The following is a 16,602-nucleotide window of genomic DNA, read 5'->3' as shown; positions in this document are numbered from 1 at the left end:
ATGCCTGAATTTCTAATGCATGCTGACTGCTCCCATGTCTGGCTGAGACTCATACAGAAATCAGTTCCTTCCAATGCTGTTGATCTCTCTTGCTGTCATAGGATGGAAGAAGCAGTCAGACAGGCTTTGAACTTCTCAGACTCTTTTTCTCTTTGGGTTTTTTGCATGAAGGTATTTCATAAGACTTACCTTTCATTTGTTAAGCAGAATATTTCAAACTTTGCTTCTTCTGAAGCTGCTCCTATAAAGAGTAGTTCATTCCAGGACACGGCTCTCTACCCTGTAAAAAGCAAACCTTACCAGTTTTATGTAACTGATAGTCAATCTAAGTCCTTCAGAGCTAAACTCCTAAAGCCCTGACGCTGAAATTCAGCTCAATTCTGCAGCCCAGATTAATGTGAAATGTTGCTGCTTGGTTTTGCAGATTCGAAACGTGGCAGCCAACCTGTGTGTGGACAGCAAACACGGAGCCACAGGGACTGAGCTGAGGCTGGACATCTGTGTGAAGGACGGCTCAGAACGAACATGGTCACATGAACAGGTATTTTAGTGGTGGAAAGAGAGAATCAGGATAACACTGTTGCTTCTCTTTCCCAGTTTTTAAACATTTTCTGAGAGCTTCTCTTTTTCTTAAGGTAAAACAGAAATAATGTAGAAATATAGAAATAATTTTTGAATTATTACTGACCTTAATGGCTCCTTAACATAACTTCAGAAATTCCAACAGCCACCTGGGCTGTCTTCATTTCCAAAAGGAATTGCAATGCCCAGAGAGCTCTTTGAGGCCCCATTCTCCCCCACTGTGTCATTAAAACATGTTGATTTTGGCTGAGTTACCTGAAAACATTTTAACTGTAGTACCAGCCCTTTTGCAGCTCCAGTCATTGTCTGTTTTTACACTTTTATCTCAATAAGCCGTTATATTTTAAACAAATATGAGGCATAAGTGAGATAAACAGGTAAAAGCAAGTAAAAAAGCATTTCAAAAGACAAGGAATTATAAAGACTCAAAAAAGGCTTTTATTTAGGTTGGTTACATAGAAAACTATTGGTTCTCAGGAGTATGGAGGAAAAGAGCTCTGATTTTTACTCATTGTGAGTCCATAGGAAAGGGATCAGGACTTACAGGTTGTGGGTCTTGCCAATGTGAGAAAGGAGAATCCAGATGAAAAGTGCAAGCTAACCGTTTATTAGCAAATTTAGTAAGCGAGTTCTTTCACAGGAAAAGGTCCCAGATTAGTAAAAGATTTCTAATGCTGAGGAGAAGAATTGACCTGTCAGTCACACAACACTTTGTAAAAACTTAAAATTCAGGACAGAGGAGTTCTGAGGGGTATTTGAAGTGCTGAGGTCTAAAAAGCATGCTCTGAGGATACTGAGAAATGCAGGAGAGCTGCAAGTGAACGAAACCAAGAAGCTGAAGGATTCTATTTAGGTAAATGACAACATGGCCCAAAAAAGGAAGTTGCTGAAAGAAGACTTCTTCAGATGGCTATCAAGGACACTGCATGGGGATAGGGTGCCAAAACTAGATAAATATAATTGGTTTGTTTCTGAAAGACATACAGTAATTCAGGGAGTTAATTGAAAGAAGTTGTATGGTCCACACTAAACCCATCACAGTGTTCTCTGGCTTTAAAATCTGCACAGCTCCAAACCCTCCTCAAGAAGGGAGGGGGGAATGCTGAGAATGACAGATACAAGAAAAGAAAAAAAAAGAAAAAAAAGATAAGGTGAGATAAGAGAAAAATGCTAGCAGAGAAAAGGGAGACTTGAAATATCCTTTGAAAGAGTACAGGCTGGAACAAAGGGGAAATGACACGAAGGGAGAAGGATGGTAGGGAGAAATCCATGTTTCAGTGTACTCCAGGCTGCTGCAACCTTTGGGATCAGACTGGATCTAAAGGTCTTGCTTCTGTGCTAAGGGCACAAAGTGATTTCATTAGAATCTGTAGGTGAAACTAGCACGAAGGGAGCTCAACCAGCCGGCTCCTTAGATCCCAGAACCAGAGCTGGGAAGCCTCAAGCATCGACGTGCGTGCCCTGGGTGCTCGACGTGTGCCCCAGGGACTGCACGAATAGTCTCCGCCGGGTTGGCGGGGAGCAGCGCATCCTCTCGCATTGCCGCAGAGCGCCGAAAGCTTCCCGGGAGCGGCTCGTCCCTGCGGCGGCGCGGCTGCCGTGCGGCGGGCGGGCGGCAGGGGGCAGCGCGGCCCAGCGGAACGGGCCCGCCGCGGCACCGGCCGGCCGCCCCCGGGGCCAGCGCCCCCCTCGGCCTGCCCCGCTCAGGGCCCGCGCCCCCCTCGGCCTGCCCCGCTCAGGGCCCGCCGCGGCACCGGCCGGCCGCCCCCGGGGCCAGCGCCCCCCTCGGCCTGCCCCGCTCAGGGCCCGCCGCGGCACCGGCCGGCCGCCCTCGGGGCCAGCGCCCCCCTCGGCCTGCCCCGCTCAGGGCCCGCGCCCCTCACAGCCCGCGCCCCCCTCGGCCTGCCCCGCTCAGGGCCCGCGCCCCTCAGGGCCAGCCCTGCGCTGCTGTCACACTCGTCTGTGGGGCATCAAACCCCGGGCCAGCCTCACAGAGCTCCTCTTCTTTAGATCTCATGGAATTTGTAGCCTCGATGAGTTCTGTGTACACCAGTAAAAACTGTCATTATTAATGAAAGTATCAAGTATTTTGTTATCATATTTCAAATAGCATGGATTGACGCTGAGGTGGACTTGTAACTTCTGGTATAAACTTACAGATTTCAGTGGCAAGCTTAATGTGACCAGTGCGATAGGTGTCAGTGCCAGACAGAGATGATCCTTTGTGCCACTTGATTCATGTCATGTTATCAGGGCAGGAATTAAAAGCTGACAGTCTCAGCCACCACGCCAGGGGCACAGCCCTTTAGCAGACCCCAGGAGAGAAAGATGACCTTCCACCTTCGGGCTGTGCAAGCCCTGCTGGGCAAGCAGCAGTCAAAAGGTTTCTGGGCCACTTGAAGGCTTTCTGGTGAACAGGAGATGGGTGAGAAGTGAAGATGTGTCACTGTGGTTTTGGAAAACTTCCCCAAAATTAAGAACCAGAGGCGAAGAAAGGAGACCGAAGGATATGTCATGGCACTACATTCTTCCATCTCTGTCTGCCCAAAGCTAGCTTTTGGCTTCAGGGGAAACTGAGGCTTTGCTGGACTGATAACCAACAGCAAAGTAAAATTACAAGTATCACTGTCTCTTATCAAGTTCCCCAGCCTTGCCAAGGAATGGATGGACAGACACCATCTCTAGCATGGCTCAGCAAGTGCCCAGCTCTTTTTTCTCTACTTGGAGGTATAGTTCAAGCCAGTGCCCAGCTCTGAAATATAACATTTAATCTTTGGTTGGGGGTACACGTTGTCCCCTCAAGTGTAATGGCACAGTCAAACACAGTGCCAGCTGACAGACCCCAGCCAGACAGTGAGTAATTGAGCAACATTGCCAGGCTGGAAAGCATTAATGGCATCAAAAGAGCTTTTGTCCTGTAGACAGTCCCAGGCCAATGGCTCTATCAGGCAATCATTCTTCAGGCCCCGTGCCAATTGTAAATGAAGCTGGAAAGCTGTATTTCCCAGTTACTGCATGACAGGGCTCAGCTACATGAAAAGGCAAAGCATGAGGGCTGAGGGGTTGCTTGATTGCAAACACAGAGGATGGGGCTGTGTTTTACAGACTCCGGTATGAGAGAAGGCGAAAGAGGAGATTGAGCAACCATTGAGCCAGGACAGAGGGTTTCTTGGGTCCAGCAGGGAACGGTGAACAGCAACCCCATGTGTTGCAGGTGAAGACAGCCTGCAGTTTGTTAATGATGTGTCTGGGAATTTCGTGCAGCTTTGTTTCAGATCAACAAGCAGTCAGAAATGAATGAATTAGAAAAAGGGTACAAAAAGGCTCAGGCATTTCTTGTAAAATCTGACACAGTTTGTTCCTAACAAAGGAACAATGAAATCCAAAGTGACAAGTGGTGGCAAAGCAGAACATTATATACTCTGGGCTCCAGCTAATAACATGTAGCATTGTTGGACATTATGCAATGCAGAGATGATATTTATATTGGTCAGATTCAGTTTTAACTAGAGGAAAATTGCTGTTTAAAAGAGGAAAGCTTAGAATTATGAGATTGGAAAGATTGTACGCCTTCGTGTTGTGTCTGTAATTGCAGCATCTTAATATTAATTGGGTGTAAAGAGAAGTATAACCTTTTTTCTGATTTTTTTTTTTCTCTTCTCTTAGTCCTAAAACTGAGTTTCTGTCCCCAACAAGGTTGGTTTTATAATGTCACTAGGGAGAAGACATACTTGTTGATTTAAAAATAAAACTGGTTTTTAAAAATGGGAGGATAAAGAAGGAGGAAAAAGAATCTGAGCTAGTCTGAACATTGAGATCTAGTATTACACAGATTTTCGTTTTCAGTGGAAGGGAATAAAAACCCTCTGCTGTTGCCATGTCTTGACTTGCAAACAGGGCACAGCCCTGACAGCCTTCAGAAACCACAGAGAAGTGGAAAAGAGCAAAGAAATAGTTTGGATCAGTATGATCTGATTTAAAGTCTGGCTTGAGCTCTTTCAGGTGTACTGATGCATTCAGTGGGGTAGTAGTCCTCAGGCCAAGGTCCAGAGAGCAGCAAGAATTGGTCCCTCAGCTCACAACTCATGCACAGAATGAGAAATTTGGTGAGCCACCCACTGGGAAAGATGAGGCTGGTCCTGAAATAGAATCTCTCTCTGCAGTAGTACTAATGAGAGTGAGAATATCACAGAACCACTGTTCCACACCATTCCTCTAGGTATTTCTTATTCATCACTTTCAACTCTAGATTTATTATGTGTCTGTAGAAAGGTAAAGAATAAGATAAAGAAAATGGCTTTTGTTGGCTTTTCATTAAAGGAAAATTGTCTTAGGCTTCTTTTTTCCTGAAGAAACAGCAGTGTAGTTTTTTTTCTGTACCAAATCTTACTTCTGTGTTTGCTTGTGAAATGGTAAGTTATTGTAAGGAGTCCATGACGATGCTTCAAAGAAACATGGAGAAAAGTGAAAAAATATTTAACCTTTTGAAAAGCAGAAATTGCTTTGAAAACAAGGTTAAAGCTGTCCACTGCATTTTACTGCAGATAAATGTAAAATGAACTCTAGGAGATGGAAGAAATAATCAGGACACAGAGACAGATTAAGAAAACACTCTCTAGAAAACCTATAATGCAGATATAAATAGAGAGTAACAGCAGCTAACAGAGCAAACAAGGGCTTACAGTAAGAAACAGAAAAAAAAAGAGGTAAATATTCTGATATATGCTTGTTTTTAGGGCCTACAAGCCAAGAGAGAGACAGATGTGGTATTCAGAGGATGGTACAGCATTGAAGATGCAGTATTTTTGAGAGGTGTTTCTTTTAGGAAGACTATGGAAAGAAGATCACTATAGCAATGAAAGGTTAAAACCTGGGAACCACTACAGAATTGTTCAGGATTAGACCCACATGATTTATTAAGTTTTGGTTGATAGCTGGTTCTATCAGGGAATGTACACACTGGAGGAGCAGGGTGCTAGATAAGGGCCAAAAGGAAGCTGAGATGAGGTGTTTGAGACAGTCTGAATTCAGTATGAGGAGCTGAACTCAGTATGGGGAGCTTCTTCTCTGGATAACGAGCCTGTGTGCATTTGCACATGAACCACCTCAGCTGAACAGTTTCTGCTAGCAAAGTTTGCTCATTTAAAGAGAACTTCACTTTCTCAGTGTTAGTGTCTTTTTTTTTTTCCTATGGCAAATCAAAAGTCATGCAGAAAGCTGAAGAATAGCACTCACTCAAAAAAAGAAAGAAAATAAAATAGCCTCACAGCTCTTGACAGAGCTTCTAGGTAGTAATTTACAGCCTGCAACCTCTTTTCTGCAAGGATTGGTCCATGGAAAGGAAAATGCACTCCACGTCTTTAAATCTGATGCTGTCAGAAATGTCACCTTCATCTGATGATTGAAAGACTGCAGTGTCACAGCATCACTTCAGACAGCTGGTGTCTAATTGAGAAGGATTCCTCTATTAACTGTGACCCTCCATGACTCCTCTCAGGCAGTGAGAAAAAGGGCTTTGACAAGCTGCCTGTACCTCACAGGTTTCAAAGTAGAAAGATGAAGATCATTTAACATGTGTTGTTTGGGGAAAAAAGACAGTTGAGGGAGGTGATGGTAACAGTGTCCCGTATAAACAGAAGGAAACTGCTCATTAAACGTAGGAAGGAGTCTGTGATGGGAAGATCTCTCTGGGCAGCTTGTTCAGACCCAAATGAGAGCCAAAGGAACATCACTGGCAGTGGCTTTCTGAGTCCTAGGGAGCTGAAATTTTAGTGCATACAGGTGCTGCTTTAACTGGGGTGACTAAAGACTTTAATGCAGCATATCGCCTGTTCTCTCTGAAGTACTGTGTCACTAGAGATTTTTTCCTTCCCTGACATCGGGATTGTGCCTTCCTGGGGTGTATTCTGCATGGCCACTGATGCACTTTAATTAAGACAGTTGGCATCACTGAATCGTACACCAGCAGGACCTCATTTAACCAGCATCTGGGGTGTGCAAAGAGGGAATCTTGAATTAAGCTTTTGTGTGTTATTTTCAACATTTTTCACTAATAATATATGATTGTATTGCTTGATTGTTTTCCCAGCTCTTCACTTTTGGTTGGAGAGAAGACATCCGCCCCGGGGAGCCACTTCACACCAGGAAGTTCTGCTTCGACGCCATCTCGCACAGTAGCCCTGTCACACTGTATGACTGTCACGGGATGAAGGGAAACCAGCACTGGAGCTATAGGAAGGTCAGAGTCACTGTGGGGCATCTCAGAGGTTCAGACCGTCTTGAGCCTATATTCAGTTTAGCACAGGCTTGTGCTTTCCTGTCAAAGCAGTTCTGTTTTAAAATCCACCACATCCTATTCCAATTTAATTTTGTGGTAATCTCTGTAAACATATTCGTGTTCCTTTTGAGCATTCAGATATTTAGGTCAAATTTAAATGAAAATGGATCTGATCCAGCTCAGAGGGTGTCTGTATTGGATCTGTTCCCTGAAAGGTGTTTTACCATTCTGGCGCTTCAAGATGCTTGTGTCATTTTAACAGAGGCACTGTTGGAAACATTTTCATCCAATGTGACAGCAGCAAGACATGCTGCTCATGAGTTAAATGTACTTTACTACATTTTAAAGATTATAAGTGGCAGAAAAATCTCCCTCAAAAAACCAAAACAAACAAACAAACAAACAAACAAACCCAACAAAAATAAAAACCCACCCAACATTAAAAGCACTGCTGTAAGCCCAAAGGAGGCAGGAGTTCATAAACTAAAGATAAGCAGCTTAGACACTACTTTGATCTGCTGAATTTCAGCCCATTTTTATAAATCACTGAAAACAGGAGGTCAAGCTAGAAAATGTCAGAGCTTCAGTTAGGGTAAAAAGTCCTGGTAATGCTACTGATTCATTGTTGCTGTTGTTGTTGTTGGAGTTTTTTAATAGTTTATCAGCAAGTTGTCTTGATTAAAGATTTCACTAACAATCTATGTATTCCATTCAGGATAAGGATTTCTCTGAAGCACTGAGGTTTTCTCTCACACGTGCTTCAGTTTTCTTTGACCATTGTGCCTTGCCCTTCACCTTATTTAAGCTGAGGCCAAAGTACTAGGAATTGGTCTTTGCCAGATAAACCTCAATACTGTTTTCTAATTTAAAAAAATATATAGTACAAAACTAATTCAGAACCGTTAAAAATAGGTTTCTCCTGATGCTTTTTTTTTGAGTGCCTACTTATTAGGTTGTGCCTTTTTACCTTATTTATGTTATAAATCAAGGTCCATCATAAGATTTTCCAGAAATGTAATCCCTTTGAAGCTGAGGTATTACTTGTAAGAAAGTTAGAATATATGAGGCAGATATTTAGAGGATATAAATTGTGGTGGTTGTATTCCTGCCTATCTGACTTTATAATGCCATAATAATCCCTTCTTGCTTCAAAACCCTACGGATTTATCTTTTGCCTATCCAAGCTGCAAATCAAAAAGCTTTCATACTCTTAGCACTTCATTGTTGCTTAATATAGCCAGTTCATAAGACAAAATGCAGGTCTGGAGCTACACTCTGTAAGGCTCATCACCTTTGATGAGGACAGAATAAAGCAAGTACCAAAAAAACCATGACATTTGGAAAATATACACAGTGTAAATTTTATTAAATTCTCTGCACCAGCTTCATTTTTAATTTCCACAAGGTTGACAGAGCTCGTATAAAAATTCTCAATGCAAGACAGGCATTTCCATCTCAGCAAGAAACACCACAAAGTTTTGTTATGATGGAAGTACTGACACATTCTTAACCATAATCCCAACCTGACAGCAATCCGGTCAATTTGCATAAACCTTCAAGTTAAGAAACTGCATTGGAATAATAGAACTATACATACATGGTTTTCTTTAAGCTTAGTTTTAGTTTGCTACACAGTAAGTATTTTTCTTAATGTTTCTATAATCTGTTTCCTCAGATAAAGAGCAGATTTATATTAGAGCTTTCTGGTAGTACAGCTACACCTCCAAAAACCTTATATGTGATATAATCCTTTTCCAGCTTTGATAGCATCTTGGCAATAGAACTTTTAGTGTTTTCACCCCTACAAAACAAAAACTGATCTGTGCTAGAGCCTTTTACCTAGGGAATGGTATGCTACTGAAGTAAATAAGGAGTAATGGTATGCACCCTAAGTAAATAAGAATATTAATGTGGTTAAGAAAGTGTTTCCTTTTAAAAACAGAGAGCAGGTCAGCCACTCTCTTCTGTTCTCTGCACCACTTATAGACACTCTAACTTCCTAATGGTCATGTATCCATCCTGCCAAAAATACTTCTCATGCTTTAGGAGAAATGACTTTGCTTGTCAATGTCTTCTAAGATGCCTAATATGAAGCCTTTCTTATCATGCTCTCGTATTATTTCTATAAAATTAGAAGATAAGAGGCTTTTATTCATTTAAAGATGAGTCTCTTCTCATGATCATTTGCATCTTGAGCCACTGATAAAAAGTTACAGCTGTGAAGTGATTACAAAGTGCTGCAAATGCAATTTGAAGCCAGGCACTATTTTCAGATTCCATATTCTTATAGCATAGAAATCGTAACAACCTGGTTTTGGATCCTGGCGAGTAAAAACAATTTAAATATTTTAGTGGCAAGTAGAATACATTAATATTTTACTTCAGGTAAGGAATGCTCTTCTTGAAAAAATCTACAGCCTATCCCCATTACATGCACTTTGCTTCTCATTGCAGTGCAGTCGCAGAGCATGCAAACTACATTCTTTTCAGATGAATTAAGCCAAAACTACCACTAATAAACATGTGCAAAAAAACTGTTCTTATTCCCATACTGCTTAAACTACATCTGGGCAGCTGTTTGAAAGTCTCGTAAGTCTGCAGTATTAAGTAATCAATTTTCTTAGGACTAATCTGAAATACTGGTCTACAGCCAAGTATACCTTTGAGAAAACCCTGTAAGAAGCAATGGAGCAGAATAAATCCAAGTAATACTGCAAACATTGCTGTGGGTTGTAAATAGAAGAATGTGAGTAATGCCAGGACAAAAAATATTGGCACCATATTGGAGCAATGTAAGACATTAGATAGATATGTGTAAATAACCTGTAATTATTAGATATCTGGGAAAGTGGCTTTAGCTTCTCAAGCTAAAGCCATTTCTTTGACTCTGGTATTCCTAGGCATGCCAGAGCCAATGATGAGCAGTGCCTACAAATTTCTGTTCCTCATTGTGAAAGAATACACCTCTGGTTTTCAACGTAGCATCATTCTGGGCTGACAGGTAGTGCACTGATTCTGGCAAAGTATGATTCAGTTTATGTGCCACAGGCCCACTACTGCTATTTGTAGAGCAGAAGTATCCAAGAGAGGGCTGATTTAGTAGGTCTCTAAAAAGAAACAATTGTGCAAAATCTATTTCATTATATGGTAATTCTACCCTGAGCCTAGTGATTATGATAGATGCTAGACTGACAGCATCAAAAACTGTGTCCAGAAGACAGGGGTTTGCTCATAGTCTCCTGACAGCTGCAGGGACACACTGTAAGAGTCAGTTACTCGTCACGCAGGAGGTGTGTAGATTATTCCCTCAGACAAATGAAGACATGTCATAGTGATAGTGGCTTTTATCATATGGACTTCAGTCCTGCTGAAACTGTACTGGAGCTACCAACTGATTTCAGATAAAGTACCACAGCCACCAGCTGATAATGACTTCCAGTTGCTCTTGACTTTAACCATAGTTACAGCAGTGTCCTATAAGAAATGAAAGGGTCTGTGTGTTATTACCAACCCCCCTGAACTGTCGAGACCAATTATCGTATGGAGGAGTTTCTCCTTCTGCAAATAATCTTCAGACTTGCCTTCATGCAGAAGGAAAATAAAAATATTCTGCTGTTTTCAGATGTTAGAAATGCCTCCACAAGAGTGCTTGTGGTTTCTCAATATTGGTGTAAAGAGGAATGTATGTATTTGTATTGTAAATTTCTTCTCTGGAATGCATGCAACTGTTTACCCCTTGAAGTCCTGAACCTGTTTCCACTGAAATCCAGTGGAAGATAAGACCACTGGGCTTGAGATGATAAATTAACAGGCATTTATATGTAGCTAAGTCAGCCAGAAGTTTTTCCAGAGTGGCAACTCTGTTCCTATTCTTAAAAGACACTCTTATTTCCTAATAACCAGGCTCTCTAAATAAAAGCAGCAATAATGCTTCACTCAAAAATTGCCTGTCTGTGATATTTCTCTAAGAAAGACTGCCAGCTTTCTGGAAAGGCTGGAGTGTTTTTCATAGCAAGCTTTTTGTGCTGAAGCTGTTTCCTTTCTTCTCGTACCAGCTATCTTATTAAAGCTCCTAGCGTTCCAACTTTGACTTCCTAATATCTTGGCTGGCTCTCATGCCCAGCTATACTGCAAGAAAAACCATATGCCCCCTTCCTTCAAGGTCCCACAATCGGCAGGATGGCCATGGCACAGTCATTGTGTCCTGATTTCGGGCAGTGCCACTCCATCAAGCTCTTATTAGTACAGGAGGAGCTGGCAAGGTGCAGATGGGTGCCTGCACCACCCCATATGGTGCCTGGCAGTTCTTACAGGCCCACCTCATCCTAGCAGGGACACAGCAGTCTTTTGTACACAGTACAGTTACCCCCTTCTTGCAAGCTCAAGTATCCTGCCTGCTGTCCTTGTAGAACATGAGAGAAAGGCCTCTACTCATTTGGTTTGGTCCTGTCAGCTTTGATGGCATCCCTCTGAATTTCAGTCTGGGGGGGTGTATGTTCATCCACTGCTTTTGGGGAAAGGCCAGTGCTGAAAGTACAATAGTGTGAAAGGCAGGTGTAACACCATCCCACTCAGCATCCACAAGGTACTTTTGACTTGCTTCTTTATTGTGTATATTAATTTTAAAAAGAGGCATTGTATTTTACCATATTTTCACAAATCAGTGAATTTAATCTTTCCTAAATTAAAAAAAAATGTAATTTTTCAAAGTGGTTTTAAATAGCTTCTGTTTCTGTTTGTTGTCGGGTTGGTTTTTTTTTTATGTGGGGTATTTTTAAAGAGAAGTTTCTATGATTGTTGCTCAGCACCCAGAGTACTTGTGTGAATTTTTAATAAATTGCAATTTGAGAAGTAGATTTTTTTCCCTCTCACCAACTGGGCAAGCAGGCACATCCTGGATTAGTATTAAAATACTGTCAGGGCAAACATTGGTATGGAGGGGAAAAGCCTGAATGTGGTTTACTAAGAGTAATCTGAAATTTATTTCAACAGATGCAGTATAGTCCCTGGAAACTTTCAAACCGTCTAATGACTCCCACATCTGTCTTTCTCAAAACACTTGCCTACATCAACTAAGTATATTGAAACTACCCAACTCACCACCTGCTCAACTGACTGCTTTCACAAAGATTTGCATCAGGTTACTTACTATTCCAGTTTTGTGAAGTAAAATTAATAAAACTAATCATTGTAAATATGCTTTTTAAAGCAACTTAATCCATGCTTACCCCCACAAAATCTCCATATGGAGCTAAATCAGTGTTAGGATTTCCGTCTTATTAGGAGAGAGAGCATATTTCAGTGGCTGGTCTTAGCAAGGCCACAGGCATTGAATGGGATGAGAACATCAATCCTGTGTCCATCTGTCCGCCACTTCAGTTAATAATTCATTTTTAACATCTTCACCAAGCTGAAGATTTTACAGCTCCCCCTGCCAAGAAACACATCACTGTCAAGAGCAAGATTTCTCTAAAAAACCCAAACAAATCAATTTTTCAGGTTCAGACATTTAAATGGGCTCCAAGCAAAGATATTAAAAGACATTCTATTTTTTATTATATTATGTGGTTGTTAGTCAAAGACCAGCTGATATCTCCCTCTTTCTTGAATCCCCACTTTCATAAAGGATAATAGGCCAAGGAAAGAAAATACTCCATTCTCTACAGCTTTGTAATAATAGCTGTTGTTATTACAGAAGGTTAGTGAACAGAGACCACAAAATCGTTTCAAACAGGGCTGGTTTAATCCATGTTCTGTAAAATTAGGACACTTCCAATGATCTGGCATTTGCTACTTAATTCTATTTTTTTTTCATTCCTGTAGGACAAAACTTTGTTCCATCCGGTAAGCAGCAGCTGCATAGATTGCAACCCAGCTGAGAAGAAGATTTTCATGAACAGATGTGATCCTTTATCTGAAACTCAACAGTGGATTTTTGAACATATTAATATGACTGTTTTAGAAAAATTTAACAGCAAGGCCAGTTCATAGAAGGAAACGAAAAAGTTGACCACACATATTTATGTACAGACTGCAGACTACATTTTCGCCAGCATCTGGGTCAAAGGAGTCAGGAATTAAATTTCCTAGATCCAGGAAATCTGTTCTGAGGATTAAGAAAATGCCACAGCAAGAGCCAACAGGCTGTCCTTGTGGATATACAGTATCTGGAGAACTTGGCCAAGAGCCTCACCGGATGCTGCTGAGAACTTCAGGCTGAAAATTCCCTTGCTGGTCAAGGGAAAAACTTTGTTTAAAAACTGTTTAAAAATACTCCAAGTTAATAAAGTAAATCAAAACTCTAGAGTTTCTCAGGTCAAATCCTGCTGTAGTGAGTAGCTCAGAACAGATGCTATGATTTGGGATGGGTTTATGGTGTGCATGACGCCTACAGGAACCTGAAGAAATCCCAGGTTTTAGAATTAAACATGCTGGTAGAAGAGTAATGATGTCCCAGCACTCCCTAGAGAAGATATATGCTCTGTTGACATTCTTTTAATAAAAGGTTGGGTTAAGCAGGTTTAACCCTCAGAACTGCTGCAATTAATTTTAAATACCTCCCTTTTACATTCCATTCATTACCAAAATAGGAATGGTCGAAATCTTAGGGTCTAGAATTACACTGTAGTGAAGCATGAAATGAATTGTATGGTTTTTCCCTCACATTTTCCCCCTTCAGGAAAAATAAAGCAAAGCAATCAAATTTCTATATATTATATATTTAGCAATTGTGATTCAAATCCCATTCTCACACAAGGTGAGATTTTTTTTTTTAGTGAAAAATATGACAGCAGCAGCTGCAGCATAATGGAAGGCTTGTGGTCTATATGTCTTTTTTAAAGGTAGAATCTTTACCAACAAATAAATTAAATTGAAAATAGGCTGGGCAAAAAATCAGGAACAGAGTGAGAAATAATTGCATACTGCATGCTGAACTAGGTTAGTCAAATTAATACTGGTATGCTGCCATCACCTAAAAGCATGTTGACTCCCTGCAGTGCAGCTTAAAAGATCTTGCAGTGCTCTTGACACAGAGGAGTGGAGAGAAAAATTGACAGAAAATCAGTTGGGTGGTTTCGGAGTTTTTGAAATCTTTGATGGAAATCATGTGAACTTTCCACAGTGAGCAAGTGAATGGTATTGTAGATGTCATGAGCGAGGAAACAAGAAGTGCAAGCAAGTCACATAAATATTTTGGTATTTTAGGCACAGGCACCATTCAGGATAGCACAGACTTCCAACACACTGATGGGTCCCTCAGAACCTATCAAGCTGTTAGAGAGAGGCCTCTAAAACATTTTAGGAAGGGTGTCTATGGTTCTTCTCAGTTTATACTGATGTGTGGAATATGACTGATAACTTTGAGACTGTTCAAGGTAAGAGTGAGTATAAATTTATATCAAGTAAATATGTGGCTTTTGCTTAAAAGATGAATTTACAGATGAAAGCACCATAAATGCAGACAGATCACGTCCTCTGTGCTGTAACTCCTTTCAGGTTCCAAAAATAACATTTGTAATTAAGTTGCTTATTTTGATTGCTGACGAGGTGGCTGACTAACCAAAATACTGATGTGCAATCTACCCTGTTTTAAGGGAGTGCAGTGACTGTGTTTTGTTTGTTTATCCTTAAGCTGTTTATGCACAAAGAGTATTGATTGCATCCAGAGGATGGTTCTAGTAGCAGTGTGCTATTTTATGGCAGCATCTTATAGTTGCAGGTCATGTGAAAGTTTTAGGAGAGGAATGAGGTCCTGTAGCATTCAGGATGCGTGCACTTGGGAAATTGTGAAATTTCCAATATATTAAGCAATTGCTGCAAGTTATTGAAGAGATCTTTCAAATAATTTAAAGGCATGTGTTCACAGAGTTGTCATTTTATGAACTTAAAATAAGTGAGCTTGTTTAGGTATTGTTTAAATTTAATTTGAAGATATGGTTTGCTCAGGAACAGAAGAAGTAAGGTTCTGGTATGAGGATACTTCAAGTTTGTTTAGCAGTCAGTACACAGAACCAGCCTAGCCTCTGCAAACTCTCAGCTTTCCCAGACGCGGTGCTCACAGCATCATTTCTTTGCAGCCTTATCATGAGGAAAAGGGGTTTGGGAAATAAGAAAATGGCTGCCTCAAATATAAATGCAGCCCTCAAGCTGCTGATTGTAACTGGCCCCAAACTGTCAGTCCTGGAAGCAACACTGTATGCCCAAAATAGAGAGGCAAAGGAGGATTGCTAAACCAGAACAGATTGGTAGGGTTATATCATTCAGTGTCTGACTGCATCTCAATGGTCTGATTTTGAGATGTCTGATGGGAAATAGGCTGCTCTTAGGGCAAAGAAAATCTATGCCTTTTACAGCCCTTGTTGAGTCATATTGCACAGCACCTTACACTGCAAAGGAAGCCTTCCACTTACTTGTAGCTGATCACAAATTGTAAACTCTAGCAGTCTTTGTCAGAAGGCAATCCATATGACTGCTAGTCAGATGCTGTGGGGAAAGAGAACAGTCCTTGCACAGGACTCCTTCATCGAAAGTTTTATTAATAATAAATGATCATCGCTACCTTTCAGTTCAAGTCTGTCTTGGTTGTTCTCCAAAGGTTTCCACTGATAAGAGTATTTCATTACTAATTTACCATTCAGAATTTCTTTAATTCTTCCTGCAACTATATCTTTTCCAGCCAATGAACTTATGAACATTTGATAGGTTGGAGAGATGTATCTTCCTCTGATATTTCTCCAGGAGCATTTAACTTTGACACGTTTTTTCAAAAGACTATAAAATTTCTTCACAGATTTTTTTTTTTTTAATACCAGGTAGTTCTGAACATATTTTAAATGTAGTGCACAGGTGGAATTAAGTAATGTGGGCTCATCATTTCAGTGGAGCTATACTGATTTCTCCAACTAATGACTTGCTTCTGGTTTTTTTCAATTTATTATTTAATGGCTTTAATCAAGACGTGTGAAAATAAGATCTTTGTATCTTTAAGAGTTCGTCACCATCTACCCTAAATGTTTTCCATTTAAGGTTAACTGGCCTTTTCTTTTGTGGCCAACAAACTATTATAACTGGAGAGAGCAACTGGAAAAACTGAAATAAACTCCAAGTGCAACTAAAACTCTAAAATAGCATATCTTTTCCTGCATATATTCCAGAATCTAAACTAAACAGAGGCTTTAGGGGACAGGGCTCAAAGGAGAGAGGAGGAGCTGGGAAACAAAGCCTTTCATGTGTGGGAGAGTAGCCTTGTTGCAGAGACATGACAAGATGTCACTTTCATTGGCCACAGTCTTATTTCAGAAAAAAAGAGATTGCTTTAGAACAAATGTTTCTGCAGCAATATGGATATTTTAATGATTTAATGCATTATTCCTGAGTGTGATCCATTTATGAATAAATGGTCTCTAGCTTCTGAACTAAGTCTGCATCATGATAAAGATAGACTAAGCTTGAAAGGAAGCTGACAAGCACTTAACAACCTTTGATTACTAGCAATTTACCAGGCATCAATGCCTCCAGTGACCTTAGTGAAATCTTATGCCACATAGAAGAAACATGTATAAATAGCTTGACGAAAATTATTAGATAGGTGGCACTTCTGCAGGAGTGGATGTTGCCTTTTTTAAAAAAAATTGTCATAATCACAATTCATTTGCATTTTTACTGATAACTTCTGCAAGGGACTGAGTGAGGGAGACTTTTTTAGCCTACCTGGATGGATTGGAGATAGAGCATTTTAAGAA

General features: G+C 40.7%; 1 protein-coding gene across 4 annotated transcripts in view; it reads left to right on the top strand.

Annotated features, from left to right (window-relative positions):
• GALNTL6 (polypeptide N-acetylgalactosaminyltransferase like 6) overlaps window positions 1–13,163 on the top strand; it is a 909,332-nt gene extending 896,169 nt beyond the window's left edge. For all 4 annotated transcript variants that reach the window (XM_068187107.1, XM_068187105.1, XM_068187106.1 and 1 more), the window contains exons 10-12: window positions 425–541; window positions 6,671–6,820; window positions 12,683–13,163. In XM_068187107.1, coding sequence (XP_068043208.1) covers window positions 425–541; window positions 6,671–6,820; window positions 12,683–12,850 — 435 coding nt within the window. In that variant the 3' untranslated portion in view covers window positions 12,851–13,163. The remainder of the gene's footprint in view (window positions 1–424; window positions 542–6,670; window positions 6,821–12,682) is intronic.
• The last annotated feature ends 3,439 nt before the right edge of the window (window positions 13,164–16,602 follow it).

Source organism: Anomalospiza imberbis, chromosome 4 (assembly GCF_031753505.1).
Source record: "Anomalospiza imberbis isolate Cuckoo-Finch-1a 21T00152 chromosome 4, ASM3175350v1, whole genome shotgun sequence".
Lineage (NCBI taxonomy): Eukaryota > Metazoa > Chordata > Aves > Passeriformes > Viduidae > Anomalospiza > Anomalospiza imberbis.
The sequence above is the reverse complement of the archived record's forward strand: the minus strand, read 5'-3'. Positions and strand labels throughout refer to the sequence as shown.